General features: G+C 53.3%; 1 protein-coding gene across 2 annotated transcripts; it reads left to right on the plus strand.

The window, feature by feature from the left end:
• The first annotated feature begins 13,614 nt into the window (after positions 1 to 13,614).
• Positions 13,615 to 25,016, plus strand: P2RY2 (purinergic receptor P2Y2). 2 transcript variants are annotated; one of them, XM_055802417.1, is made up of 2 exons: positions 13,615 to 13,773; positions 21,451 to 25,016. In XM_055802417.1, the coding sequence occupies exons 1-2, from the start codon at positions 13,757 to 13,759 to the stop codon at positions 22,526 to 22,528; spliced, it is 1,095 nt and encodes a 364-aa protein (XP_055658392.1). In that variant the 5' UTR covers positions 13,615 to 13,756; the 3' UTR covers positions 22,529 to 25,016. The 2 variants fall into 2 exon arrangements, with proteins under 2 accessions (XP_055658392.1, XP_013160639.2); XM_013305185.3 differs by lacking the exon at positions 13,615 to 13,773 and adding an exon at positions 18,124 to 18,847.
• Positions 25,017 to 27,356: the final 2,340 nt, after the last annotated feature.

Genomic DNA, 27,356 nt, shown 5'->3' on the forward strand with positions numbered 1-27,356 from the left:
AACCAGCCTTTCCACACTAAAAAGACCTGTTATTTTCCAGAGCAAATTGCTTTTGCTGCTTCAAGCATGTTGCTTGTGCTCTGTGAAAGGTTTTTCTTCTCTGGGAACAGTAGATAGGTTACAGTGGCAAACAGTAAAATCAACTTGCCAAGCCCGCTCTTACACAATAGCCACTCCAGAGAGTAAGTTTTCATCTCTGAGTCATAAGGGAAATGAAACAAGAATTTATTTTGGTTTTGCTCCATGAACTATTTAATCCATTTACTTTGCCTGTTCACGAACATGGATTGTACATCCGGAAAGTCCCATCATTTAGAGGCATAAACATGAGCTTGAGCTTAGCTAAGCCTTGCCCTTCAGCATATATATAGAGATGCACACCTTGAAACGCATGGCTTCACAAAGGGCTGGATCTAGCAGGTGTTTGCATGAGCAAATTCGTGCCATGATGCCCAAGATCTCACATGTGTGCTCACGGCAGGGATGCATCTAAGAACATGTGATACAAGGTTTTTCATCCTTGCTTGCTGCTGCTGCCGCCTTCACAAGCAAGTTTTTACTGCTCGTGTTTGCTTTTCTACATGCTCAAACTCCTAAAAAATGTCATGCCAGGCTGGCTGCACTGCAGAGAATGTCTGACTCATTTGCTGTGCCCCACTCGGCTGCCAATCATGGCAAGTCCCAGCTCAGGCTGGGACACGACGGAGAGCCCTGCAACACGGGAACACCCTGAGCAGCCCTGTGCCAGCCATTAACGCCCCCGGCTCCTGGCTCCAGGATAGCACCTGAGATCTGTGTTAGTGGTGATAGGACATGAATAGCCTCCACAGTTGCACAAGGCAAGATGAACTTTGCAGGCACAGAGCATCCCCGTGCTTTGGGAGAGATGGATTCGTCAGCTGAGGTCAGGAAGGAAAGGCTGCCCAGGGGTGAAGGGTGCTCTTTGCCAGGACGTGGGAGCATTTTTCCGCTCCTGAACACCCCTTTTTCAATGGCAAAAGGCATTGCCTGGGGCTGGGCAGCCCCTTGGGCCAGCTTGCTTCTGATCTCACTGCAGCCTTTTGTCTTGCCTTGCTCACAGTTTTGTCAGCCCTCCGCGGCCTCCCCTTGTCCCACTCCTCCTGAAAGGTCCACTCATTTGTCACTGTCCTGTTGGGGACATCTGGCTACAGCCCATGCACAGGGACCCCCAATGAGGGTGTCACTGGGTGGCACAGGGACGTGGGCTAGCTGCTGTCCTCTAAGAGCAGGACTACATCTGGCCATGCAGATGCTGCCACGTCTTGAGACGATGCCCATAAGAGCTGGATTTGCACGGCGAGGCCCCAGTGTGTGTTTATAGACATGGTCAAGGCTGGAGAAACCAGGACAGGGAAACCCCAAAAGTGGTGTGGGAGTGAGGGCCAGTGGCCGTCCCCTATTCAAATAATGCATCTATGTGCAATGTCCATGGAACACCGGAAAAGCAGGGGACAAGGAGCATCACCTAATCCCAACTCTAACCCTCACCCCAGCCCTCACTAACCCCAACCCTGGGGCAGGGCTGTGGGTGGATCTGTGCTCCCCAGGCCCTTGCAAGTGTCAGAGAAGAGCTGTTTCCAACCAAGGAGCATCCACCAGCATTTTCATAGGCACTGAACCAAAGCAGCAGGGCAAGGTGTCACCTCGTAAGGGGGCAGGAGGCAGGGGGTGTTTCCATGGTGGTGGGACAGGGCTCAGGGCCACCACCCTGTGAAGAGGGCCCTTTAGATAAGGAGTTGGCAGCAGCGAGGCAGCCCCAGGTGCCAGGCAGTGCCAAGCTGACAAGACCAGCACACATGCATGAGGAGCATGAAATTAATCTTAAATCCAAGTGTAAACTCCCAGTGACTTTTCCTCTCTCTCGGCTGATGGCAAAATGCCATGAGCTCCTCAGGAAGTGAATCGGACAGCCAGGAAGAAAAGGCATGTGAAAAGTTAACCCGATTTCTTTCTGGGGGCTATTGAACCTGCAGATGCAATGCCTCACTGCAGCTGCACTTCTGATACCCTCTCATGCACGCTCCAGGGAGGGCTGGAGGACCAAGACATGCTCAAGCGGTCTTTTAATAATATCCATCACTCTTGTAACCACTTGCATGACGGGATGAAGAATGCTCAGCGAGTTTGGGAACACCACCAGGCTGGGGAGCATGGTTGACTTGCTGGAGGCAAGGCTGCTGGAGGGACCTGAAGAGGTTCAACAAGGACAAGTGCAGGGTCCTGCCTCTGGGACATGCTGGCCTTGTACAACAGACCAGGCTGGAGTGGCCAGCTGGAAGCAGCTAGTAACCACAGGTTGCCCCCAGATCAGAAGTACACATTTGCAGCAGCAAAGGTCCACCATGCCCTGGGTGACGTTTGCAAGAGTACAGCCAGTAGGGCAGGGGCAGCTCTCTCTTTGGCACTGGTGAGACCATGTCTGGGCAGTGGTTCATTCTGGGGCTCCCCAGTACCAAGCAGAGGGTGACAGAGGGGCCCAGAGGGGCCACCAAGCTGGAGCTCAGGACATGGAAGGAGAGACTGAGAGATGGGTGTGCAGCAAGAGAGGAAAACGCCAAGGGAGATTTTATTGCTGCCTGCAGCTCCCTGCTGGAGTGGTGGAGAAGAGATGGAGATGGAGGTGCCCAGTGATAGGACAAGAAGCAGTGTCACAAGTGGCAAAAAGGGAAACTTCTATTAAGAAGTTGTAAGTCCCCAACAGTGAAGCAGAAAGCCACCCAGGACCTGCTAACAGGGGAGCAGGGATGGAGGACACCAGTGTGCCCTCACCCTCAGCACCAAGGGACCCCCTGCTCCATCCAGGCTGTGTCTCCCCAGTATTCACTGGGGGGTGGGGGGTGCTTTCCGCTAAAAGCCAAGTGATGTCTCATTTCCTCCACCTGGCAGCAAGTTGACTTCCTCTGTAGCTAACGGGCTCTGAAGCCAACAAATTTCTCATCTGACGTATCCCTCAGGTCTTATTTGGAGACCTGCACCCACCTCCGCTGGGAAACCCCCTCCACCAGCTCTGAGGCGCCCACCATCCCTTGGGGTCTCACCAGTTCTTTGTGGAGCAGGATGGGGAGATGAGTCACCAGCAGCTCCATCCTCCTTGTAGAGCATCTCCTGGGGCTCACAGTGGAAATGATGGCAGTACCCAGACTGGATCAGAGCCTTGGTCCTGCTGCAAAATTTCACCCCATTTCTTAGGTTGGCCCTCAAAAGTGGGGAGGGGCCCCCCATGCTTAAACGGAGATGGCAGAATGTGATAACATGCAAAATGGTTCCCTGGCTGTTGTAAACAATGGGAAAATAGCATGGAAATGTAATTAGCTAACAATTAAATCATTCCACTTCATTCCCCTGGCACGGTTTGGTTTAGGCTCTTGAGGAAGTGTGGACGTGTAGTACTTGCTCCATAGGTTTTCCCTGATGGTAAGTAACCAGTGTGGCCAGCAAGCATGTATAGACATGATGACAGGACTGAGGAGATGGCTGGCTGCCCCAGCCCTGAGCCCCAGAGCAAAGACACCCTACTCCTGAGCACCCCTCTGCCCGCAGTGCTGCTCTCCACCCAGTACAGAGCTCACGAGCATCTTGGAGGAGGTCAAAGCTTGGTGCAGAGCTCATGCCCTGATTGCTGGGGAGGCTGGTCCCACCCTCCTGCCCTTTCACCCCTGTCACACTGCCCGTCTGGGTTTTAGGGTTGCTTTGGGAGCTGAATTTCAGAGCAGAGGACACCCATCAGCCCGGCTGTAGGCCCTCCAGGTGCCGTCAAACCATGTTGGTGTGAGATGACTATGTCTCACCTCCTCATGGCCCATGGAAGATGACCACATGTCCCTCACCCCAGTCTTTGTGGGGATGTGCAGAGGTTGCCGTGGGCTCCAGGGCTAACCGAGCTGGTTAGCACAAGCAGTGAGCCTTGCCCGGAGTTGCCCATCAGCTTTTCCCACTGGTCCAAGCTGTTGCCATCACCCTGTAGTCATGGTGGGACAGGGAGCATGGAGCCAGGGTAGGATGGAGGATCACCACCGCGCCCGGGATTCCCCAGCCCACACGTTTGGCCTCGGGGGATGTGGGAAGGAGCAGGGCATTGTATCCCAAAATATCTGCCTTGTTGCAAAGGCAGGTTCAGTGCAGAGCCAATCTGTAGGGCTCCACGAGAGCGGGAGGGTTTCCTCCTGCCACAGGAAGGTGAGTGACTCACTCCTATGGAAACTGGAGCGATGGGGGAGGCAATCCCTCTCCCTGGTGGCTATCTATCTGGAGATAAATCTCCAGCCACTTCCCTTGTAAATATTTGCTCCTGAAATATCTATTCCTGAGCTTTTCTTATCAGATGTTCTATTTATTCTGAAAATCATAGAGCCCCAAGGGTCCTTGCTGTGGCTCCAAGTGCATCCCAAGACTTTGCCATGGCCACCCCATGAATGACACATCAAAAAGGAGAACCTGGCCTGTCTCCATGCCTGGAAACACCAGGAAACACCTGCAAGCACTTAGCTAAGGGAAGGGTCTTCCTCATGGTGTTTTCCAACCAGGAGGAGGTAGCTCCCGGAGATGATGAGATGGTCTGCTGTTTCTACATGAGCCTGTAGTTTGGTTTTAATGGCAGCCACCAGCTTGAGGGTAATGGTGGGTTCATGGTCCAGACCGTATCCAGGGTGTCATTCAACCTGCTAATGTGTGAGCTGTGCACTGTGCCCTGGTCCCTGTGCCCACGATGGGTGGGACAAATCTTGAAAGTGAGCAAAGCCATCATCTATTTTCCATGAGTATATTGTGTGTGGTCCATCTCCCACTCCAGGGCTTTCCCCTTGGCTTGCAACAGGTTGAGAAGTGTCTGCTGGTGACCACCTTCCACCCGTTCACTTTGCAGCCCAGAAAAGGCCAGATCAGCTTCTCCTTTCCAAAAAGACCTGCCCAAATTGCTAGAAGGAAGATCAAGACCTGACTTGCATGGAATGAGACCTTCTGTCCTGTGCCAAAGGCCCCTTTGGTCATGTCTAAGCCAGACACATGTTCATATTAAATAAGGCACAAAATGCTAATTCATAGGGCAGAGATTGTGGGGAATAGCAGTGTTAAATGGAGGGACCAACTTGGCAAGAGGCAGGGGGTCTCCCCACGGATGTCTCTAGTGCAAGATGCCATGCCTTTCTGACAGAGAGCAGCCCAAGCACTGGCTTGTGTGAGAGGTTGCAGGGTGAAATTCGGGTGGCATCTGAAAAAAATGGACCTGATTATCTACTGGTCTTGGCAAAACTCCCTAGCACTCACCCAGTTTGGCACAGAGACTTAGGACTCAGTGCAGGGGAGCCATGATGGACCAGACCATGGTCCTGCTCCCTCACTGCCATGTGGTGGCACCTTCACCTGACTCCAGTCCGCTGGGATCTGCTGATCAGAGGCTAACAGCATAACTCAGGCTGGAAGGGACCTCAGGAGGTCTCTAGTCCAACCTCCTGGTCATGGCAGGGCAGCTCTGGGGTCAGAGCAAGCTGCGCAGGGCTTTATTCAGTTGGGTCTTGAAAACCTCCAAGAGCAGAGGTTGCACAACCTGCTCATAGTGGAGCCGTTTTTCCTTATCCTCAACCTGAAATGCCAGTGGTGGCGATGTCAGCGGTGTTGCCATGATGATTAAGACTCACTCAAGCAGGTCTCCTTGGCCCTTATCACTGGAAGAGAACGGAGGCAGCAATATGAAGGAGCACCACCATCACCTCTCCTGGGAAAGCCACGGTTTTTGGTCCACCCACCTGAAAAAATGATGCTGTTATAAAGGTTTATGCTTCTTCGCAGCGTACACACTGCAGGTCCCACTGTCCTTCCTCCCCCACCTTCTGCGTCACAGGCTACCAATTGTCTCTCTTTCCTTGGGGATAAAGGCATCATCATTTCTCTTCCCCTTCCCCCGCTCCTTGCCTACATGTCCTCTGCTCTTTAGGCACCATTTACCTTTTCATTCAGAGACGGCCTAACCGATACCCACTTCATTAAGTGCTCAGTTGCTCTCCGCTTGTATTTAGCTTGGAAACCCGTTCCTTTGGTTCCAGGACTTGTCTGGGCAAAAACCAAGCACAGAACCAACTGTACAGGTCGGTCCAGCAAACACTAGTGCCTCCAAAGCTTGTCCTGCAAATCTGGACTTCCTGGGACTGCGCGGCCAGGGGCTAGAAGCAGATTTACAAGGAAATAATCATTTGACCCGGAGGAATTGGCTTCTCTTTAGTTAATTCTTGCTGATAGCTACATCCCCAGCTCACTGAGGATGTAGAACCTAGTGCTGGTAACAAACCCGTTCCCGGCCAGAGGATCTCCAGCACCGGGAGCGCACACCCAGCATCACGATGCTCTTCCTCTGTGTCGGTCCCGTCAGTGATCCCAAGGCAAGGAGCCAGCCTGAGAGGCTCTGGATTAATCCCTGGAACGTGACCTTTAAATGCTGGGAGTGGTGGGAGAGTTTTTTTAACGGTGGTGGCAAAGATCCAAATGAGAAACGCCAGCCAGGCCCTAGATAACAATATTGGCCTCCTGACAAGGACACCAGCTGGGAGCAAGCCCTTGGGCTGGTCTCCCTCCTGCAGCGTGGGTCATCGCAGAGTGGACACGGGAGAGCAAGTGCCTCCTATCTCGCTTGGCTGGAGGGAAAAAATCGATGTCCGTGATGGAGCACCCAACCACCAGCCTGTGTTTCCCCAGGTCCTGAGGGAATCCATGTGGACCCCATTTCCCACTTTTCCTCCTTGCTCCAGCAATGGCCAGTGTCAGTCACAGAGCTCTGCACTCCTCAGGGTAGGCTTCATAAGCCCAGTTTGAGTTTAATTGCTCTTTTAAATGAGAAAATATGGAAAAATGCAAGAAAATTTATCTTGATGATAGGAGGCGATTTGAAATGGAGTAGCTGAATTGCATCCATCCTCTGCACGGAAGTTTTCCTGCCCTGGGAAGTTGTTGAGTCCCCATCCTTGGAGGTATTTAAAAGACATGTAGATGTGGTGCTTAGCGACGCAGTTTAGTGGTGGGCTTGGCAGTGCTGGGTTTGTGGTTGGACTTGATGATCCTAAAGGTCTGTTCCAACCTAAACGATTCTTATTTGTATTGAGAACTGAAGCAGACCTTATGTTGTTGTGCTTCAAATGGGGTTTTTATCCACGGGGAAGCTGCTAAGGGATGATTTGGGTGCAGGAGGGTGCCACCAACTTTCTTCCAAATGGAAGGAAGCAGGGTGGGTCCCCGAGGAGGGTTGTTGGGGTACCATGAAGGTGTAATGCTGCACTCCCCATCTTCACCCACTCATCAAATCAGGGTGCGCTTGGTTTGGGGTCTAAGGAGGAACTCAGTGTGGTTCTTTCACCCATTTGAGGTGTTGATTTAGATGGACATCTCCAAGGGGCCATGCACAGTCTGGACCCATCCCTGCATCGCTTGTGTGCCTGCTCTCCCAGCCCTGCCTGGGCAGTTTGGGGCTGAGCAAATCTCTTGTTTTCTGGCCTGAGCTGGACAAGGATCACCCCCCACCACATGGCATCCACAGGGAGCAGTCGTTTTCTGGGGTCCACGCATCCATCTGCCCTCCAGCGCCATACCCTGGGTCGTCTCAGCATGAATCTCCCTGAGGACATGAAGGTTATTTTGGAGCAGGAGGGGAAGGAAGTGAATTCAAAAGCTCCGTGTTGAGAACAAGGTGGGTTTTTTTGAAACAAAGGGATTCCAGGGTGGAACCCCACACTGGTCACCGTGGTCTCACTGCTGGGAGCCAAGAGCAAGAATAATGACACAGAAAACTACTGTGAAATGGCTTTTTCCCCACCACTGATGGGAATTGGCTCCTGAGCGTATCTGTGGCTCTTGTCTGCGGGGTCCTTCATGAGGATTAGATAAAAAATGTGAGACACGGGATGCTATGGGGTCCTTCCACCCCATCCCATAAACCAGCCTCTGGATGGAGGAGCCAGAGCACAATCTGCTGTGGTGCCAGGCTGTGCTTCCACCTTCAGGCTGAGCTGCTGGTGGGTCAGTCAGGCAGTGACCCCACAAAATGTGAGGGACAACCAGACCCCACAATCCAGCTGCCCATGCCCACTGTGTCCCACCACGCTGCTACAAGGGGTCCATGCATGAATGGACCCATATCTGCCCATCCCTTCACCAGCTTTGCAAACAGAGAAATGAGCCTTTTTTCAGGGCAGCCTCTCCTCAAACCCTATTTTAGGCTTGGCCCATTGCGTGGATGGGTCAGTGCTGCTGTTTTTAGGAAGACTTGGTTTCAGACCATGTGCTTACCTGCTGTCTTGGACACCAGGATCAGTATACAACCCCTTCCAGCAGCACCAGCCATGCTCAGGGCAACATCCGTCCACCCAGCCACCTCTTCCAGCAGCTCCTGTTGTTGCAACTCACTCAAAGCTCTCCAAACCCAGCTCTTGAATAAGACCTTGTTGGTTGGTTTGTTTTTAAATCTCAGTCTTATTTGCTGTTTTCTGGGCAATCCCAGAGGAAGATGTGGAAGAGGAAGCAACAAAGACCGTCATGCAAACCCACCCCCCCCCCAACCCTCAGCATCTCTGCTTCGAAGGAAGGCAGCAGCGCTGAGGATGACACCTACTAGGGAGGAAGGCTGACCCCTCCAGCCCGCAGGGTTTCACACCATTGCTGTGACACCGCTTCCCTCACCGCCAGCTGCGGTGCAGAGCCACGTCTGCCGCATGCCCGCTGGGAACCAGCCTGAGCTGCCCGCAGCACACGTAGCCCAAGCCCGACGGGTTAATTTTAACACGCCTGCCCCAGTGTGTTGTGTTTATTTAAGGTCTTTATAGAAGCAGCAGCCAGCCACAACGGGATCCTTGTGCTTCGGGGCCCAGCAGCCAGCTCCTGCTGCCTGGGAGGTCGTGGCAGCACCCGAACCTCTCTCTGCAAGCATCCTCCTGAGGCAGGGGGATGCACCTGGAGCTTGCAAACACCTCCAAAAAAGCTGAGTTATGTAGGAGCCTGGAGGAAAAGTGACTGGCTGGAAGCCTGGCACCTCCATTGCTCTCCTGCTCTGAAGCTCCACAGTTGGTGGAAGAGAAGCGCTGGGGCATCACATGCCTTTGGTGGGGAGGAAACGAAAGCTGGGCTAAAAAAAAAACACCTCCAGCCGCTGCCGGAGAATAAAAAGTAGATGCCCAGATGGCTAAAGCCATGCAGCAAAGCCCTCTCTGCACTGAAACAATGTGGAAAACATCAAGTCTCGCTGCTTGCAGCTGCTTGCTCCAGGGAGCATTGTGTGCAGCAGGTCTCCTCCTCTTGCCCCCTTCCCCAGCTGTACCAGCTGCATGTGGCCCCGGATAGCAAAGGTCCCCTGTGCCTTGACTGCACCTGCTTGTTGGTTCTTCCAGGGATGAGTGGAAAAAGGGTGGAGGGTCCTTTTCTGCTCTCAGCACCCACCACCATAGTTGTGGCTCTTGGGTGCTGCTCCCCCAGATGCCATCAGCCTTGGGGACAGTAGGAGGAGATTTGTACAGGAGCACGTGTGTGTGATGGATGGACAGAGGGACTGGCTCATGGTGTTTTTCCAGCCCCAACTTCCACCTCCAACACATCTTTCTCTAATCAACCCTGCTTTGGGGCTTGGTTGGCTGCTGGGAAGGTTCTCCCATGTTTCCAAAGCATCCAGTGGGTACCAACCCTATCTGATTCATCCCCTGTATGCCCCATTGGCCTTCACCACCATGAACAGATGCTTTATCCTCCAGCTGGATTGGGTTTTGCTGCCTCTTATATACTTCAAAAGTTGCTGATGGTCTTGATTTAGAGCATCCTGAAGGGAAATTGCAGCCCCTCTGGGAAGCTGCAAAATCAAATCTGCCCCCATGAGATGGCCCTCCTGCATGGTTAGTCACACTGGGCACATTTCTGCCTCCCGGTTAGGTGGCTGAACATCTTACCAGCCAAGAGACCAGGAGAAGTGATGAATTATCCATGGCCCAGTTGGATCAGGACATTGGTCTGCACTTGTACAGATGTAGATGAGCGTTCACGACCCTTTATTCTCCAACCAACAAACACAGGGCAGGTCTGCAGGCTCAACCCAACATGTCTGCAAACTTTCGTCCTTGCTTCCACTAATGCTTTAAAAAAAAGCAAGAAAAAATGTTCTGATATACCCCAGCTTGTCTCAAATGCTTCTGCTGGTGTCCCCTTGCCCGTGCTGCAGGTTTAAGCTGCACCCATGGGTGCAGTCCAGGGCTGGGCTGTGGCCACCTCGACCTTCCCAGTCCTCCCATTCCTGTACCACATTCCTGCCCACTAGACAACACGGAAATGTTTTGAAAGTGTCTTAGAAACCTGTGTCGCTGCCAAAACAGTTGAAAAATGAAGCCGTGAAGGGAAGCGCAGGGCTGCTTTCCAGCTCGGCTCGAATGGGTATTGCTGCTCGCCTCCATCTTCTGCACTGCAGCTGCACAAATCATTTACTTCTCAACTGGATTTAAAACATCTGCCTCTGTCTTTAGCTTGTTTGAACTGCTTTGGAGCTGGAAAATTGAGATTCTGGGGGGAGGACGGCTCTTGGTTTGGGTCCCCTGGGAGATGGGTGACCATCACGTGAAGGATGGAAATCAGTAAGGTGGGTTAGGGTGGTCATCAGATGGTAACAACCCTCCTCCCTTCTCCCTTGCACCCAAAGGAGTGGAGGAAGGTGAGAAAATGCAAAAGAAGAGGAAGAAAAGGCTTTTTCTTGCACTGGGCAGTGAAGCTGGGAAGCTCCTGCTTACTGGAAGCTGCTAGGACTTCAACCAGGCTTGGAAAAGGTCTGATGGGAAGAGGACTCTCCAGGGGACCACTTTCCCACTCCAAACAAGCTTTTAGGGAAACATCTCCTGTTGCTTGTTGAAGCATCCAGCAACGAGTTGCCGACCAAACCTCTCAGCTGGTTGTGGTCATAATTAATCACCCCTTGACATCAATAAGCCACCTGCTTCTTGTCTTGAGTTTGGCTTTGTCTTGTGCTGTGGAGGAGCTGCAGGTGTTCAGACCTCGGAGGATCAGGCTGGGGGAGATGGCGCCAAGCAAGGGCTGCTGAGCAGCAGCGATCACCCCATGGGCCAAAGCCTGTGCAAGGACAGAAAACAAATCTCTGGACGTCATCCACATCTCCATCCATCATCTCTGGACATCATCCCTCCTTCAGAGGGAGACAGGTCAAAGGATTTGGAGGCTGAAACCAGGGTGCTATAGGTCTAGTTAACCCAACCCTTGCCCAAGAAGTGTTTCCAAATCCCAGAGAGATGGGCTTAACTCTGCACCACGCTGGCATCCCAGCAGGGCACTTCTAGGCAGCTTCACCTTTCTGAGCCTCACTCAACAGCTCTGCTCAGGCATCTCCCTCCCTCTGTGCAAGCAACAAGCTTGTCCTTCCTCCCTTATCAGGCTCAAATAGCTGCAATGTGATGTTTTGTTTTCCCTCCTCAAACAAGTTACATCAGAAGAAGGAAACGGGCTTTTTTTTGTTGTTGTTTTCTGGCATGGAGGTCTGTCAGCAAGATCTCTGCAGCACCATTTCCGTGCCAGACCTTCGTATCCTCTTTGCACTGGCTAATGCCTCCTTAGGCAGCTGCCACTTTCTACCTGTGAGTACTAGATGGCATCAGTGCCCTTCCCCTCCTCCTTCAGGGGCTTTATGGTTCCCCCCCAGCTACATACAGGAGGCCCCAGGAGCCCCCACGTGAAACCAGATCCAGATGCAGAAGGAAAATCTGGCTTACACCCATGGACACAGATGGGGAATACACAGGGGAACGCTGGGGCTCGTGGTGGAGAAAAACAACTGGGCCACCTGCCCACAATTTGGTGGGGCTTGTTCTCCAGCCTCATCCTGCCCAGAAACCCTCCAGTTCCCCCACGTCTGAAGGTTTTAAGCCCAGGTGGGTGAGGCCCATCGGGGAGGTAGGGCTGAACCTGGCCACCCCTTCACTTGGGCATCAATCATCTGCAGGGAGAGGGCAGGCTCCGAAGACGCTGGTGGCCCTCCATAGCTTCCTGGGAGGCTGTGTCATACCAGGGCTGAATGGAGACAGACCCCAGAGCATCTCCACAGGGTGTTTGGGGAACATGAGGGGTACAATTTTCTGGTTCACACCAGCAATGCCTGAAGTCAATGTATTTCCTAGAAATGTAGGACCCTTGAAGGACTTTTCTTCCGCAGTATGGTCCAGTTTGCCCTCAGGTTTCTGTAGATATTTTGCATCCCAGCAGAAGAATTTTGACAGGTTTGCTACCCTCTGCGGCAGCCGGACCCCCATTTGTGGTTGAACCTAGCCCCCAGCAGTTCACAGGAGAAGACACAGCAAGGAGTGAACCTTGAGCAAACCTTCTGCCACATCCTCCTGACTCCAACAATCTCTTCCCTGGATGAAAAATCCAAATGTTGGGATGCAAGGGGTGCAGCATCCCTTTTCTCAAGGGTTTACCTGTATCCTCAAGGAAGCAGCATTTCATCAACATGCAGCTCCCCAAGGAAGCAGCATTTCATCAGCATGTGGCTCCCAGGAAAATGAGAGTGAAGCAGAAGAACCTGCAATGCATCAGGCCCCCAAATTTACTCTTCTCTAAAACGAATTCCTCCACCCTGGGGAGGTGATGGCAAGGCAGCTAGTTTTGAGCTGACAGCTTGCTGGTTGGTTGATGAGAACTGGTTCTCTAAAATCAGAGCCAAACTCGGCCTCGAAGTCCCTGTTCCATCTCATGTCCCCCCCCTCCCCATTGTTCCCCTTGGGAATGAAGCCAGTTTGCTGCAAGGGATGTGCTGCAGGGCATCACCTGAGGTACATTGGTACCCACCCTGGGCCCGAGGGGGCACAGCTCGGTGTCACCCACAGTGGGACAGTGTCCCACATTAGGGTGACCACGGCAGGACCAGCAAGCCGGGCTCATCCACCTGGTTAAGAGGCATTTCTTCACCCCCGAGGTGGGTGTTGGGACCCCCTTCCCCCCATTTGGCTGCTCCATGCCCTGGGTAAGGGACTGTGGGCTCTGCCACCGGGGCAAGCTCCAGTGCCAGGGCAGCCCGGGATGTGGTCACCAGGGCACTCCCTGGGGGAGGCAGCTCTCGGGGGAACCCTGGGGCCGCTGCAGATGCAGGGGGAAGGTTGGATGCAGTAAGGGTGACTGGCCCCAGCCCCGGGCGGGTGGGATCCAGCCCTGGCCCCATGCACGGTCCCATTCCTGGAGAGGGGGCTCCAGTCCCAGCATCAGCCCCGCTCCCAGTGCCGGTGCGGGGGGAGCCCAGTCCCAGTTCCAGCCCCGATCCCATCCATGCTCCCATCCCCGGGGAGGGGGAGGAGCGGGGGGGTGTGGGGGGGGTGGGGGGGGTGGGTGGCTCCTTTCCTGACCCGAACCCCGGTCCCATCCACGCTCCCATCCCCGGGGTTGGGGGCGGGGGCGGGGTGGGGAGCGGTCGGGTTCCCGTCCCGCTCCCAGCGCCGGTCCCAGCCCCGGGCTGGGGGGGGCTGGGGGGGCTGGCCCCGCTCCCGGCCCGGATCCCATCCACGGCTCCAACCCCAGAGGGGGACTCGGGCCCCGCTCCCGGGGGCGGGCCCGGCCCGGCCCTGCCCCGCTCCCGGCCCGGGGGGCGGCGCGGCCCGGCCCTGCCCCAGCGCTGCCCGGCTCCCAGGCGGCGGCACCGGCCGCGGGGGAAGGGGCGAGCCCGGCCATGGCGCTGCCCCCGCCGCCCCCCTGAGCCGAGCGCGGCGATCGGCACGGAGCCGCCGGCATGGAGCGCCCAGCCCGGTGAGCGGGGCCGCGGCCGACCGGGGGGACCGGGGAGGGGGCGTGCGTGTCCTGCCCGCGCGTGCGACAGTGCGGGACGAGGGGGTGCGACCCCCGCGGTGCGGGTGTGCACGGGGGGAGTGGGCAGGCGGGGTGGGGGGCGCGCACGGACACGCGGACACGGGTAGGGGACACGCACACAAACACGCACATGGGTGGGGGGGACACGCATGGACAGACAGACACAGGTGGGGGACACACACACCAACACGCACATGGGGGACACACATACAGACACGGACACAGGTGGGGACACACACACACGCAAACACACACATGGGTGAGGGGACACGCATGGACAGACAGACACAGGTGGGGGACACACACACAAACATGCACATGGGTGGGGGGACACGCACAGACATGGACACAGACACAGGTGGGGGGACACAAACACATATACACGCACATGGGTGGGGGGACGTGCACATACATAGAGACACGGGGGGGACAGACATGCACGCAGCCCTGTGTGTGCACACATATGCACACAGGTGGGGGGCACACAAACACGTATATACACACGGAGGGGGGACACACACGGACATGGGTTCAGGGGGACAAGCAGACGGACACGAGTGGGACACACGTGGGTGGGGGGACACGCACACATACACATACACACTGGTAGGGGGGAGGCACTCGTGTGGGGGGACACGCACACAGACACGTACAGGTGGGGAGGACACGCACACAACAGACACGGGTGAGATGGGCACACACACACACATGGGTTGGGGACACCCACACGCACATGCACACGGGTAGGGAGGACACGCATATGGGGACACCCACCCACACATGCCTGTGAGCGGGGGGGACACGCGCACATGCGCACACACGGGTGGGGGGCACACGCATGCACCCCCGTGTGCTCACAGCCCCGTGGCCATGCAGGGGTGATGCTTGCTGCTGGGGGGATGACAGAGGGTCCCCGAGCACCCGCAGCAGGGAGCGGGACACTGGATGGGCAGAGCTGAACCCCACTTCTCCTCAGTGTGGGGGCAGCTCACGCCCCACATAACCCCACAGAAAGTGCCCCGAAGCCCCCGACTGCCCCACAGACAGGGTGGTCAGGGCAGTGGCGGGCAGCAGGCTGCTGCCGTGGGCTGCTGCTGGCGTGGAGGGCTCCGCCGGGCACTCGAGAAGCCTCCTGGGCTCCCTTTGCTCCTCCTCGCCTGAATTATTCGATTGTTTATGCATTAATTCCCAATAATCTCTTTTGCCGCTTGGTTTCTCCCGTCCTGGGGGGATTTGCTGGCTGTTTATCAGGGGTTTCCCGTACACACCTCTGGTAAAAGCCGTGGAGCTGACTCCCTGCTTTACTCCGGCTTGTGTTTTTCCACCTCTTTGCATGCTGGGCTCCCTATGTAATTTATTTGGGGGTCTTTTAATTTGCATCGGGATCAACGAGACTCTGTTTTCAAACTCTTTGACTCCTTGTAATAGCTCCTAACCCCAAAAATGCCTTCTTCCCCAGAGCTGGGCGCTGGGTGGGCATCACTGCAGGAGCAACTTTAAGGGTGAAGCATCTTATTTCTATTTCTGCTCCGGTTTTCTTATCAGCTTATTGCAAAACCCATTTGGCAACCCGCTCCCTTCCTGTGCACAAAGCAGGGAGCAGCAAACCCCGCTCCTGGGGGGGGGCTGCCGACGCTGGGGCACGGTGCCTCTGGCGCATGGCTCACTGCTGCTGAAATTGGGCCATTTCATTACCTCCAGGCACGTGTCCCGAGTTCCTCTTCCTCATTTATACCCGAGCAAAGGGAACCGTGGCCTTCAGCCTCAGTGGCTGACGGGCTAAGAGCTCCAGTGCAGGAGGGGGAGACCCCTAAACATGCTGCCGAGCCCTGGAGTGCAGCTGCATCCCAGGGCTTAGTGGTTTATAAAACCCCGAGAGGTATTTTTGACTGTCCTGGCACCAAGTGGCTTTACCCTGTCTCCGCCCGATGCGATTTTTATCTCCAGTTATTGACATAAAGCCAAAGCCATGAATAGTTGGCTGGCAGCGAAGCGTGCTGCCGGCCATGCCGTGGTCCTGCCTTAATGCTCAGCATCCCCCGTTAAAGCCTTAACAGGAACTAGTCCATGAAGCAAAGACCCTTTTTGCTCCCACAGGATGCTCCATATGGAGGAGCAAATTATCCCACCGAAAGCCCACCCCGTGCCTGGGGTTTTCTGGGGTTAGTTGCTGCTTTGGCTTCGCAGTAACTGCTGGTGCCATGGCTGAGCCTGATAATTTTGTTATCCCCGGTCTCGGATGCTGGTTATCTCCCAGATGGGCAGAGCACGTTCGGTTCTGCCAGCGGGGCTGAGGTGCTGACGGGTGACTCCCTTGGTTTGGGCAGGAGGCTGGTAGGTCTTCGTGGAAATGTCATTTCTCCCACATACGGGGCTTGTAGGGTAAAACAGTAACCAAAAGCAGGTGATTGACCAGAAACTGGTCCCACAGTCTTCTCTCAGTCCAACCGTCCCTTCCTCTAGTGAGCACCAGAAAACCATGGAGGGCAAACCCCAAAGTCAAATCCCTGGTATAACAACCAGCACAGGGCTCCTTTCGCTCCCCAGGAAGCCTAAAGGATGCAAACGCCCCATTTCCCCCTCGTGATAAATAAAAATCCAGGTTTGGGGGGGGGGTTCAAATGGGATATGCCCCCAACCCCAGGGGGTGCTGCAGGGGCTCCTGGGGGCAGGTGATGTGGGGATGCAGGGGAAAGACACGCAGGGAGCATGACATTTGCTGTAGCAGGAAAGGAAATGTTGAAGAAAGGATTAAATATTGGCCAGGATGATACTTGCTTCCAGCAGGATCCGTCCCCGGAGACCTGCCGTGCTGGGAATCGGGTCAGGTTCAACCAAATGAGGGCGGCTTTAATTATGCACGAGCGAGCGCTGGCACTGATGGGTTTAATGCTTTTATCTAATTTGCCCTAAAGCTGCAGCTTTGGTTAATCCGGATTGACTTCCTATGGTGTGGACGAAGGCAGGAGGTTTTAGTACAGCCTGGGAAGCGGAGGCTGAAAGGGGGATTGATTCAGCGAGGAGTTCAGGGAGTTTCTTGGGAGAAACCAGGAATTCCAAGAACAAGTCATTTGACTCAAAGCAAAACATTTTATTTGACCTACAAACAAAATCATAAGGTTATCTTATATCCAAACTCCCTCTCTCCTTTTTAGCTTGGGTTACAGAAAAGCCCTCTAGGAAACTGAAACTCCCCCAGAAGAATACTTTTCATGGAGAAAACAAATTCAGCTCTGCTGCTTCTCAGCCTGGGGGCAGGAGGGGAAACTGAGGCACGGGGTCGCTTCAGTGGAGCAGCTCCATTTCTGCCAGCCAGAGTGGAGCTGCCCAGTGTCCTCCAAGGTGCTTTTTTGGGGAAAAGAAAAGAAACAGATTCTTTGCATGTTTATTTTGGGAGGAATGAGGGTTTCTGGCTATTTTGGGGTTGGGGGAAGGACTGGGTCAGACCCATAGGGGATAAAAGTGGACATTACCTGGGACTCTGGGCAGGGAGATGCGTAAAGCCCCTTCAGCTGCTTAAAGCTTGCTTTTGGGTGTCTTGGAAATGTATCTTGGAGGTATCTGGCTGTGGGACTGGTGGGAGAAGCTCCAGGGAGCGATGCAGCTGGTGGGAGCGCGATGACTGGGGTTATCCTCAGCCCACGCTGGTGGCCGGAGCCAGCCCAGAGGAGAAAGGCGCTGAAGGTCACTGCAGCGGAAAGGAGCCGAGTGGAAAGGGCAGATGAAAACCAGGCAGTGTGGCCAGGCTCACATTTCAGCCTGGTCCCATCTCATGTCTCCCAACCAGACAGGCTCGGCAGCATCTGAACGCGCCGTCTGTTTGGTTTTGGTTGCAGAGAGTTTCAACCATGGTCCCAAAGGAGAGAAAAATGATGCTGGGTCGTTTGCTTCCCAGTGTCTCGAGCAGTTCCTGATCTGGAGCGAGGATTTTGATGAGTCTACTAAATGCTTATAAATTAGGGCAGGGAAAACACCCACGCTCTCCTTGTGTCTGTTGCAAAGGAGTTGGTGGGGAAGATGCGAGAAATGGATTGTGGTTTTGACCTCCAGCGTTAAACACTGGGAGCTGTGGTCGCAGTCGGTGCGTCCGTGCCGCATGGGTTTGATTTCCCAGGGTTTCACACTGGCAGAAGGAAGGGTTGTGTCTGTGAGGTCCTGCCAGTAAATTAATCCACATTAATTATTTGGGAAGGTCAATTAAACCTCATCACCCCTCCCCGCCCCCCCCCCCCCCCCCCCCCGAAAATGCATTCATCGCAGTCGTGATTTGGTTGTGCTTTGTTTCCTTTTGTGACTTTGCTTCTGCTGGCAGGCTCCCAAACACGAAACACCGTGGGATGGATGGTGACCGCCTGGATGGCATCAGGAATGCTGAAAAATGGGGCAGAAACTGGGATTAAAGCCCTTTACTCAGTGATTCCGTGTCCAATCCGTGGTCCTCCTGTGCTGGCCCTGGGTCCTGCCCATCCCTCGGCTGCCTGTGACCTTCTCCAATGACAGCCCCCTCCTTCCCCCTGTTGACTCATCTAAGTATCCCCTGCCTGGCCATGGTGGATACTGTTACGGGAGCATTTTGGGATGCAGGCATCACATGCACATGCCTGTGGGTATATATATTTGAGGGCACGTGGCTGCTGGGGTTGCAACACTGATCTGCCTGGACTCCTCTCATCACAGGGCTCCTCTTACATGCTGTCTTCATCCACTGCAGCTGATGGTACCTGTTTGCTGGGAAAAGTAAACCATGTCCCACGGAATAAACAGGTCCAAGGCTACACTGCAAAGAGCGATATGGTCCAGCCATTGCAACCAGACCCGATGCACGGTCCAGCATGGAGGAAGCTGGTCAGGGCGATGCCCTTGTTCAGCACGGGTGGCTGGAGAGCACCTAAAAAGCTTCTCCCACCAGTCCCACCTGCATTCAACGCTAGAGAAAAAGCCTCCTGCCATGATCCTGGGAAGGGCCAGGAGAGCTGATGAAGCAGGCGCAGGTGGTTCTTACTGAAGCATCATGGTGGGTTTGCTTTTGGTAGTCACAGAAGTATTTATCCAGCTCGGCATCTTCAGGGATCGCTGTGGCTTTCACCCTCTGCTCACCCCCGCTGGGGCCTTGATGCATCACTGTAAGAGCTGTCGTTCGTGCCGTCTGGCCCGTAGGCAGAGGAAAGGGCAGCTGCCAGCTTTTATGCCTTCACATGCTCAGCTGGCTGTGTCCCCTCCGGCTCGCCCGCTGCGGATGCAGCAGGGCTGGGGGTGAGGGGGTGGATGGCAGCCATGGCCCCGACAGACACAGCAGGTTTTGTCCTAGAGATTCTGGGCAAAAGTAGGGAAAAAAAGAAAAAAGAAAGGCTTTGGCATTTCCAGAAGGAAAAGGAGGGAGAGCATGATGGCAAGAACAAGGCTGCCTTGTGAGCTTCTCCCCGTGGTTGCCCCGTTCAGGCCAGCCAGAGAGCCCTGTCTGCTCCTTGGATGGCGATGGAGATGTGTGTCTTGGCACATCCGTGGCTGCAGCGTGGCCTGCAGCAGCCCGTGCTGCCCTGTGCGCCGGAGGAGATTCCCCACCTTGGCTTCCAGATGGGTTTCAAATACCTTGCTGGGTTTTCCAGCTGAGGGCACAGGGGCCTGCAGGCAGGTGGGCTGGAAGATGGGTTATCTTGCCCCATCAGTGCTTCAGAGCTGGGTGACAGGTTGTCTGCAGGGGACTGGGGGGTGCAGATGCAAAGGCATGGAGAAGCTATGTGCAAGGCTGAAGCATCTGCGGCCCTGTGGCCCTTTCCTGAGTCTTTTAGGGCATCTTGTGTGGTTTCTCCTGGTTGTGGTGGCCTGTCCAACCTGTTTAATTGGCTGCCAGGACCGTGGGCAACCTCTGTCTCATCGGCTGCAGATCTGCAAAGCTCAGAGAGAAGGAAGAAGTTGAGAAGAGTAACTGGAAAGTGTTTTTCCGTCTGTCTGAGCACTGTCAACCCTCTCCATCCAACAGGGACAACCCTGTTGCTGAGGACTGAACCAGGTGCAGGAAAAGCAAAACTGAGGGGCTAGGACAGAGTAAGATCAGTCCTGGCTCCTCATGTTCATTGCAGAGTGGTTCCCAAAGTTATGTGTGGGGTTTTGCAGATGTTGCAGATTAGTCAGGGTGTGAGTGGGCATGTGATTTCTGCCTACGTCCTTGGCGAGCGTGACCCTCGGCCAGCACTGCTTGTGGTCTGCTCCAAGGGGGAAAGCAGCACAGTGGGGGAGACATCATTAGGGATCGTGTCTGTACCACATCTGGACAGGTTATTTATCCAGTCCTTGGAACAAGGGCTAGGATTATCCCCATATGATGCACTAGAGGCTTCACTTCACCCCTTCTCCATCAGGTATGAGTTGTCAAGGTGCCTTTTAATGCCACAGTGCTTTGCTTCAGTGAGAGACCACCCAGGTTGGCAGGTTTTAGGAGACCCTCGTTGCCTCCTTCCCTGCAAGATCTGAATTGGAGGCAGGTACAGGATAGCTCTGGGTCAAAACGGTGCTTGTTTGCAAGAAAGCATGCCCACCCCATCCCACAGCATGGTGGCACCAGATTAGAGCTGAACCATTTAGCTGAGAAGGCTGGTATTGCTCTTTTCTACCTAAAATGATGGTGAGATTTGGGTCAGGGCACATCCCACATACTCATGCAAAGGGCATCTTTACTCAACTCAAACCTTTCCTCCCGCAGTAGCTCCCGGTCGCTGAGCTCCTGCGCTGGAATCTCCCTGTGACCCCGTTTCCGTGGGCTCCCTGTAACGCGGTACAGCAGTGAGATCAATCCAGCTTCTTCCACAGGGAGGCAAATGCATTTTAATTTGATCCCCGGCTGATGGGCTTGCTGAGCAATCATGTGTCGGCCGGGTCGTGGGCTGTCCCTGACGCACAAAGGGGCCCTTGTCCTTCCTGACACAGACAGTGCCAGACTCTGTGTGTCTGCAGAGACTCTTTTGAGACTATTTTTCTCGTCTCAACTGGTCACTCCCATGCATAAACCAGCTTTGTGCAAGCACGGGCAGATTGTCTGGTGGTGGTGATGCTGGAGGAGCAGGTCTCGTGGCTAGGAAGGGGGGGACCAGTGAGATGGCTACCGTCAGCCCAACACTAAACCCACTAAAACCCCATCATCATCAACAACCAACCCAGGCAGAGCCTCTGTGATGGAGAACATGGTCCCTTTGGCAAGGTTTGATTACAGGGGACTCCAGATGTTGTGGTGATGTTTGCTCTGCCAGAAGGAGCTGAGGACCTCTGAAATCAGGACCCTGCCAGTCACAGGGATTGCCTGCTGAAGAGCACTGTTCCCTTTTCTTGGCCTTTCCGCCAGGGATTTAGTGGGACTCACCTTTCACAAGGGTCATCTGAGTCTGGATGGTTAAACACAGAATAGAGGGCCTCTTCTGTTCTGTGGCACAGGAGACCAGATTTCTGTGTGAACCTGGTGGGAAGGGTGAACTGGGGCGTTGCACGGGGCTGCAGGAGGTCTCAGTTGAATTCCCAGGTGTGGGAGGTGTGACGGCATTGTGGCACTGGGGTTTTCTCATCTAACCCACCTCTTCCAGGGACTCCTTACCTCCATGACCTTACAGCATCTTTGCTTACCCCTAGGGTGATGGCGAATCTAACGACTCCAGCCTGGATCAGAGTCATCAACAGCTCTTTGGACCCAGGTGGCACAGGAGACAACACCTACAAGTGCATATTTGATGAGGACTTCAAGTATGTCCTGCTGCCTGTCTCCTACGGCATTGTGTGTGTGGTGGGGCTCTTTCTCAACCTGCTGGCCCTGTATGCTTTCATCTTCAGGATCAAGACCTGGAATGCCTCTACCACGTACATGTTCAACCTAGCCGTGTCTGACACACTCTATGTGGTCTCCCTGCCGCTCCTGGTGTATTATTATGCCATGGGGGACAACTGGCCCTTCAGCGTGGGCTTGTGTAAGATAGTTCGCTTCTTGTTTTACACCAACCTCTACTGCAGCATCCTTTTCCTCCTCTGCATCAGCATCCATCGATTCCTGGGCATCTGCTTCCCACTGAAGTCACTGCAGTGGGGGCACGTCCGCTACGCCCGGAGGGTGTCCGTCATTGTGTGGGTGGTGACTGTCGTGTGCCAGTCACCCGTGCTCTTCTTCGTCACCACCAGCGTGAAGCGTGACACCATCACCTGCCACGATACATCCAGCAAGGACCTCTTTGGCCAGTTTGTCATTTACAGCTCGGTGATGCTGGTGCTGCTCTTCTGCATCCCTTTCCTCACCATCATCATCTGCTACTGCCTAATGGCCCGGAGGCTGCTGCAGCCCACACGGGGGATCTCCCGGCTGTCCCGATCCAAAAAGAAGTCTGTCAAGATGATAATCATTGTCTTGGTGGTCTTCATCGTTTGTTTTCTTCCTTTCCATGTCACTCGTACCTTGTACTACTCGTTCCGGAGCTGGGACTTGAGCTGTCAGACCCTCAATGCTATCAATTTAGTCTATAAGGTGACTCGTCCCCTAGCTAGCACCAACAGCTGCCTGGATCCCATTTTGTATTTCTTAGCCGGACAGCGATTTAGGAAGTTTGCAGGCAGCAAAATGCCAGGGAAGCCTCAAAATGAAATGGCACTGGGCATTGTGCCCAACAGTCACCTGGAAACCAGCAGCAACACAGACACGTTATCCAAGGATGCGAAATCCTAGCTCTGCTCCAGCACAGCCAGCATCTTCTCCGTGACAGAAGGGTTTATCCCAGGTGTGAAGGGAGGTCAGGATGCTTCAGGGCCCGAGGTTTTTGGTGTTTGCAGTGCCTTGGCTTGCACCCAGTTCAGCATGGTCCTTGTTAAACGCAGTCTCTGCTTGTTGCTGTTTCAAATGCCTTTTTTTTTTTTCCCCGGGAAGGTGCCGCTGTGGTTATACACAAAACCCCGTATCTCTGCCTCTTCATCCAAGCCTGCCTCTCTGCTCAACGCTGAATGGCTCCTCTCCACCAGTGAGGCTGGGTGACCTCTATCATGGTGGCCAAATCTGCTAAAACAAACCATGCCCTGAATGTCTTAGAACACTTTCTAAAGCAGAAACATTGTGTGCAAAAGGTCCACCTAAAGAAATCCATCTGCCCTTCTCCAGATCCGCTAGCACAGAGGTAACAAGAGTTTCTCTGTGCCTTGGCGAGGGAGGAGAGGCTTTTGGTCGATGAGGAGAGTCAGCTGTGGTTCTGCTAAACAGATCAATAAATTGCTAAGTGCAAATACCTCCTGCAGCGGGAAGGGGTCTCCCACAGCTATGCATCCCTGAAGAAATGCTCTCACAGCTTCGTGCCCCGGCATCTGCTGGCAGAGCCGGGAGGGGACTCCTAGCTCCTGTCCAAGGGCTGGCTTCCCATTAAAAATGGTGGACCTCCCATCCCACTGGATTATGCCAGTACCATCCATTGGAGTTTACTGGTACCATCAAGCAGGTCCCCTGTAGGTTTCTCCAGTGGGGTCAGTATCTTTCAAAAGACCCATCAGTGCTTCCCAGCAACAATGTTCACCCTTGAAAAGCTTTTAGGAACATGTAGCTTCCTTTCAGATGCTGACTTTAATAATCATCTCCAGCTCATTAAAATCTAGGGTGAGGTCTTCATGTCTTCTTTTTAACCCCCTTACTAGTGACTCATGTTACCAGCAAAGAAGCAAAGACCATTGCTTGTTCCCTTGGCTGAACGCTGCTACATTCTCATTGCTGCTCAGAGGTGACAGCCCTCTCAGACCTTTAGCAGCTTGCCATGACCCAAAATGCTGCCCAGATGCTGCTGTCTGGTTTCCCCATAATCCCAGTAATCCCAGTGCTCCACTGGAGCCAATCAGCATAGCCCTTCCTGACAGTGTAGATCTTCCCTGGGAAATCTGGCAGCACTAAACCCTGGGTTTAGGAGCCATAACAGTAAAACATGGTGCTAGGCTTGACCCCAGGCCCCTCTGGATTTGGGCTTGCATCCCACATCAGCCAGGACAGTTCAAAGTAAACTGGAGAAAATAGCCACAAAACATTTCACCAGAAAGTCCACTTGATCTTTCTCTCTGTAATTGTTGGGTTAGAGAGCCAAGAGCCGAGGCCCATGGCTTCCTTGCCCAGCTTTGCCACGAGGATGCTGATTCCTCACCCCAAAAACGAAAATTGCTTGTGCTGCAGCACTGGACGAGTCATATTTTTGTAAAAGCAGCCCTGACTCTATTTTAGGATTAGGCAAACACATTTGATCCTGGTTTAGACCAATGCCTCAGGCCTCCTCTTCATGTCTCCCATCCCTCCCTCTTATGATGTGGCTCGATGGAGGTAAAGGCACGCCACGGTGTAACCAGCTGAGTTTAGTCCAAGGGTGACTGGGACCATTCAGGGTTAAATGGGAGGTTCCTGAGGTCCGGGCTTTGTGGAGACGTGGTCCTATGGATGGCTTTTGTCCCAGCCACCAATGTCACAACCACAGGAGGCAAAGAGGGGACTGTCTCAGCTCTGAACACCATCGTCAAAGAAAAACAGAACAATTTGATGATTTGATGAACAATTAGATTAAATGGTTCATCTCATCCCTGAGTGCACTTTTAGGAAAGGGTTGGGTTGAGACAGGACTTCCCCCATGGCAGCACTTTTTTTGACTTGGGCAGGTGAAGGGAGCTTGGCTTCGTGGGGAGTGTCGCAGCGTAGTCACCAGTGCGAGACAAATAACTGGGAGGAATTTATTCATCCGAAGTGCTGCACTGGTACAAACGTAACTCCAGGCCAGGTCTCACTTGGTCTCCCACACTTGCCAAAAAGCAGCATGAACGCCAAGTTACGTGCTCTGAATAATTCAACAAAATATGCTCAGAGTTCACTCCTGCAGTCCTGCTAGGCAGTCCCACCTTTCTCGGAGCTAGCATGAGCCAGCTTCAAACGACCACCTTGGGCAACACTGCCAGTCCCATTGCGGGGTCCTCCTGTGACCTTGGTCCTGCACAAACTGGTGGCACTGTTCAGATGCAGAGTGGTTGGAGAGGTACCAACTGGAAATTTATATATAGATATTTTTTTTGTTTGTAAAAGCACTAACTTATACTAAAAAAAAGAAAAAAGAAAGAGGTTTTGTGACGATGACTGTACATTTTTATTTTTGTAACATACAAACACCTCAGATTTCTTATAGTGAATAAATTTATTTCTACTATGAGCACTCTTTCTGCCATCTCCTCTGATACGTACAAAGAAGAGGGGATACTGGAGATAGAAACTGGGTTGTTGAATGTCATAGACATATTTGAAGCTCCAGATACAGCTGTCCACACATGGGCTCCACAGTAGATACCTCCAGCATCTGAACTCCTATAGGAGTCTGTAGAGGAGGTGGTCACCCCAAGAGACAGGTGATCAAGACTTCTCATCCTTGCTCAAGGTGAAATGGAGCTGAGATGGAAAGGCCTGATGGAGCACCCACAAACCCAGCAGCTCATTAAGGAGACTTTCACTTTTTCTTGCTGCTCTCTCCCCTTTTCCAGAAAGTACAGTAACACCAGTGCTTGTCCTGCATCCTTGCTTCTCTGAGACAGAAGGACCCAGAGGAGCAACTCAACTGTCTCAGATGTGAACTTGCTGTGGAGACAAGTTGCAGCATCCTATTACACCCCAGGATGGCTCCTTATAGCCATCAGAGCAACCTCTGGACCTTAAAAGCCACTGAGCAGGTCTTCGGTCCTCTCTCTAACCCATCCCCAGTGGGGTCGTGTATCTCCTTGCAGCGTGCCCATGGGCATTGCGCTGCAGACCCTTACAGCAATGCCCCATAACTGCAACAGGCTGACCCAAACCCTCTGATTTACCTCTTAAAGGTCTGGCAGAGATTCAGGCAGGGTCAAAAATGCCCCCGAAGAGACCACTGCTCCTGGATTCCATCTGCCAAGCAAAACCGCCTCTGTGAATCTTGACCTCCACCTAATGTGCAGGGGGCTGGTCCTACCATTTCTGGCAGAAGCCAGGTGCAGGGAAGCCACATGGTCACGGCAGGGCTTCATGGGGGCCAGAAGCCCTGGCAGCATGACAAAGACAATAGCCAATCTTTTTGGTTGTATCTCCATGGACTTGGTAAGTAGCTTCTCCTAGGCCTCTCCTGTTGAAGACCAGAAGGAATTGCTCGGTTAATTAATTAGTGACTCTCTAAGCAATTAATCTCCTATCCCATAGATCATATTTTTTTTCTGGTTCATCCAGCAGTTCACGGAGCCACCAAAGCAAGAAGTTTCCCTCCACATGCTGAAACCTCTAGTTCTCAAAGAGAAGGTTTCCTGAGCCTAACCACAGTCCCCATGAAAAAACCAACCGCCAAACCATTTTGTTTTCCGTTGCAATTTACCTGCCTCTTGCTCCCCATCCTGGCCTTTGCTGTGCCCATCTCTGCTGATGAAACAAGGCAAGTGAGGACACACTCACCTCCATTGATGAATTTATTACAGCCCGTGATCAAATCGCCTTGAAAGCTGCTCAGCAATAAAGTAAGGAGCTGAAAGTCCTTTGCTCTTGTCCCGAAGCTGATTTTTCCAGCCTTCAGATTAATTTACACCTGATCTCCCAGCAATGTTTTTAAGATGCAGGCACAGCAACTGCCCATCGCCCTACAGTGTGAGACAGAAGCACTTGACGGTCCCCTGCACCACGGCTGAAAGCTCCACTTTGGCTTCTCTTTTAAAAAGAAATTTCTAGCCCTTACAGTTGCCAAAACACAAAGACTCAAAAGCATAAAGCCAAAGAAATAGCTGCAAGCCCCAGTATTGCTAAGTTAGACATCCCGAAATACACTCTCTGAAAAGTCTCTCTTGATTTTCAGCCCAGGTTTTGGAGTCCCACCCGGGGCGAACACCGTGCGGACGAAGGGCTTGCACATGAATAGCTTTAGCTTGTGGTTTTTACAGCATCACACCCAAGTTTTTCCTGCAGTGATTTCTCTGCAACTCAGGCCAGCACTGACTCATGTGAGTCATTCAAACCCAAGAATGAGAATTAAGCACGAATAATACCCATTGACGGGGAACACAGAGGTTGTGCAGTTACTTCAGAGAAACAAACAGAAAACCACCCCCCCAAACCCACTTTTTCTAACTATCTTGCAGCTTTGGGAGCAGGAAGGCAGAGTTTAGAGCATTGATGGTTTCCTGCCAAGCAAACAAATGTGCCACGTGGGCTGGAGGGATGCACACTTCTCCTAGACCTTCCCAGCATCCAAGTGTGGGGCTTTTCCTTCCTGATCACGGCTGCCTAGGAAGCAGCCCCTTTATCTGGCAAAGGAGGGCAGCGGGTCGAGTCATTACTGTAAGCCACTCAGTACATCCGCTTCTTTTTTGAGTAGCAAGTCCTGGTTTCATTTTTCTTCTGGTTTTCTCCCTTGGGGCTTGATTTTGTAAGGAACAAGTCTGTCTGCCCCTCCAAGCCATTTCTGATCTAGTTGGCCATTTCAGTAGAGGGACAGAGTCTCTGCACTATTGAGCTCCTACGAGTTTCATAGCAAGCAGATTGTCGCGCA

Source organism: Falco peregrinus, chromosome 4 (genome assembly GCF_023634155.1).
Source record: "Falco peregrinus isolate bFalPer1 chromosome 4, bFalPer1.pri, whole genome shotgun sequence".
NCBI lineage: Eukaryota > Metazoa > Chordata > Aves > Falconiformes > Falconidae > Falco > Falco peregrinus.

What these genes read in the sequence shown, in the direction of transcription:
- P2RY2 (XM_013305185.3), top strand. Translation starts at nt 18,810, where the DNA reads ATGAAGCAGGCGCAGGTGGTTCTTACTGAAGCATCATG. An exon ending in GTTCTTACTGAAGCATCATG is followed by an intron (nt 18,848 to 21,450) that starts GTGGGTTTGCTT and finishes GCTTACCCCTAG; the next exon opens with GGTGATGGCGAATCTAACGA.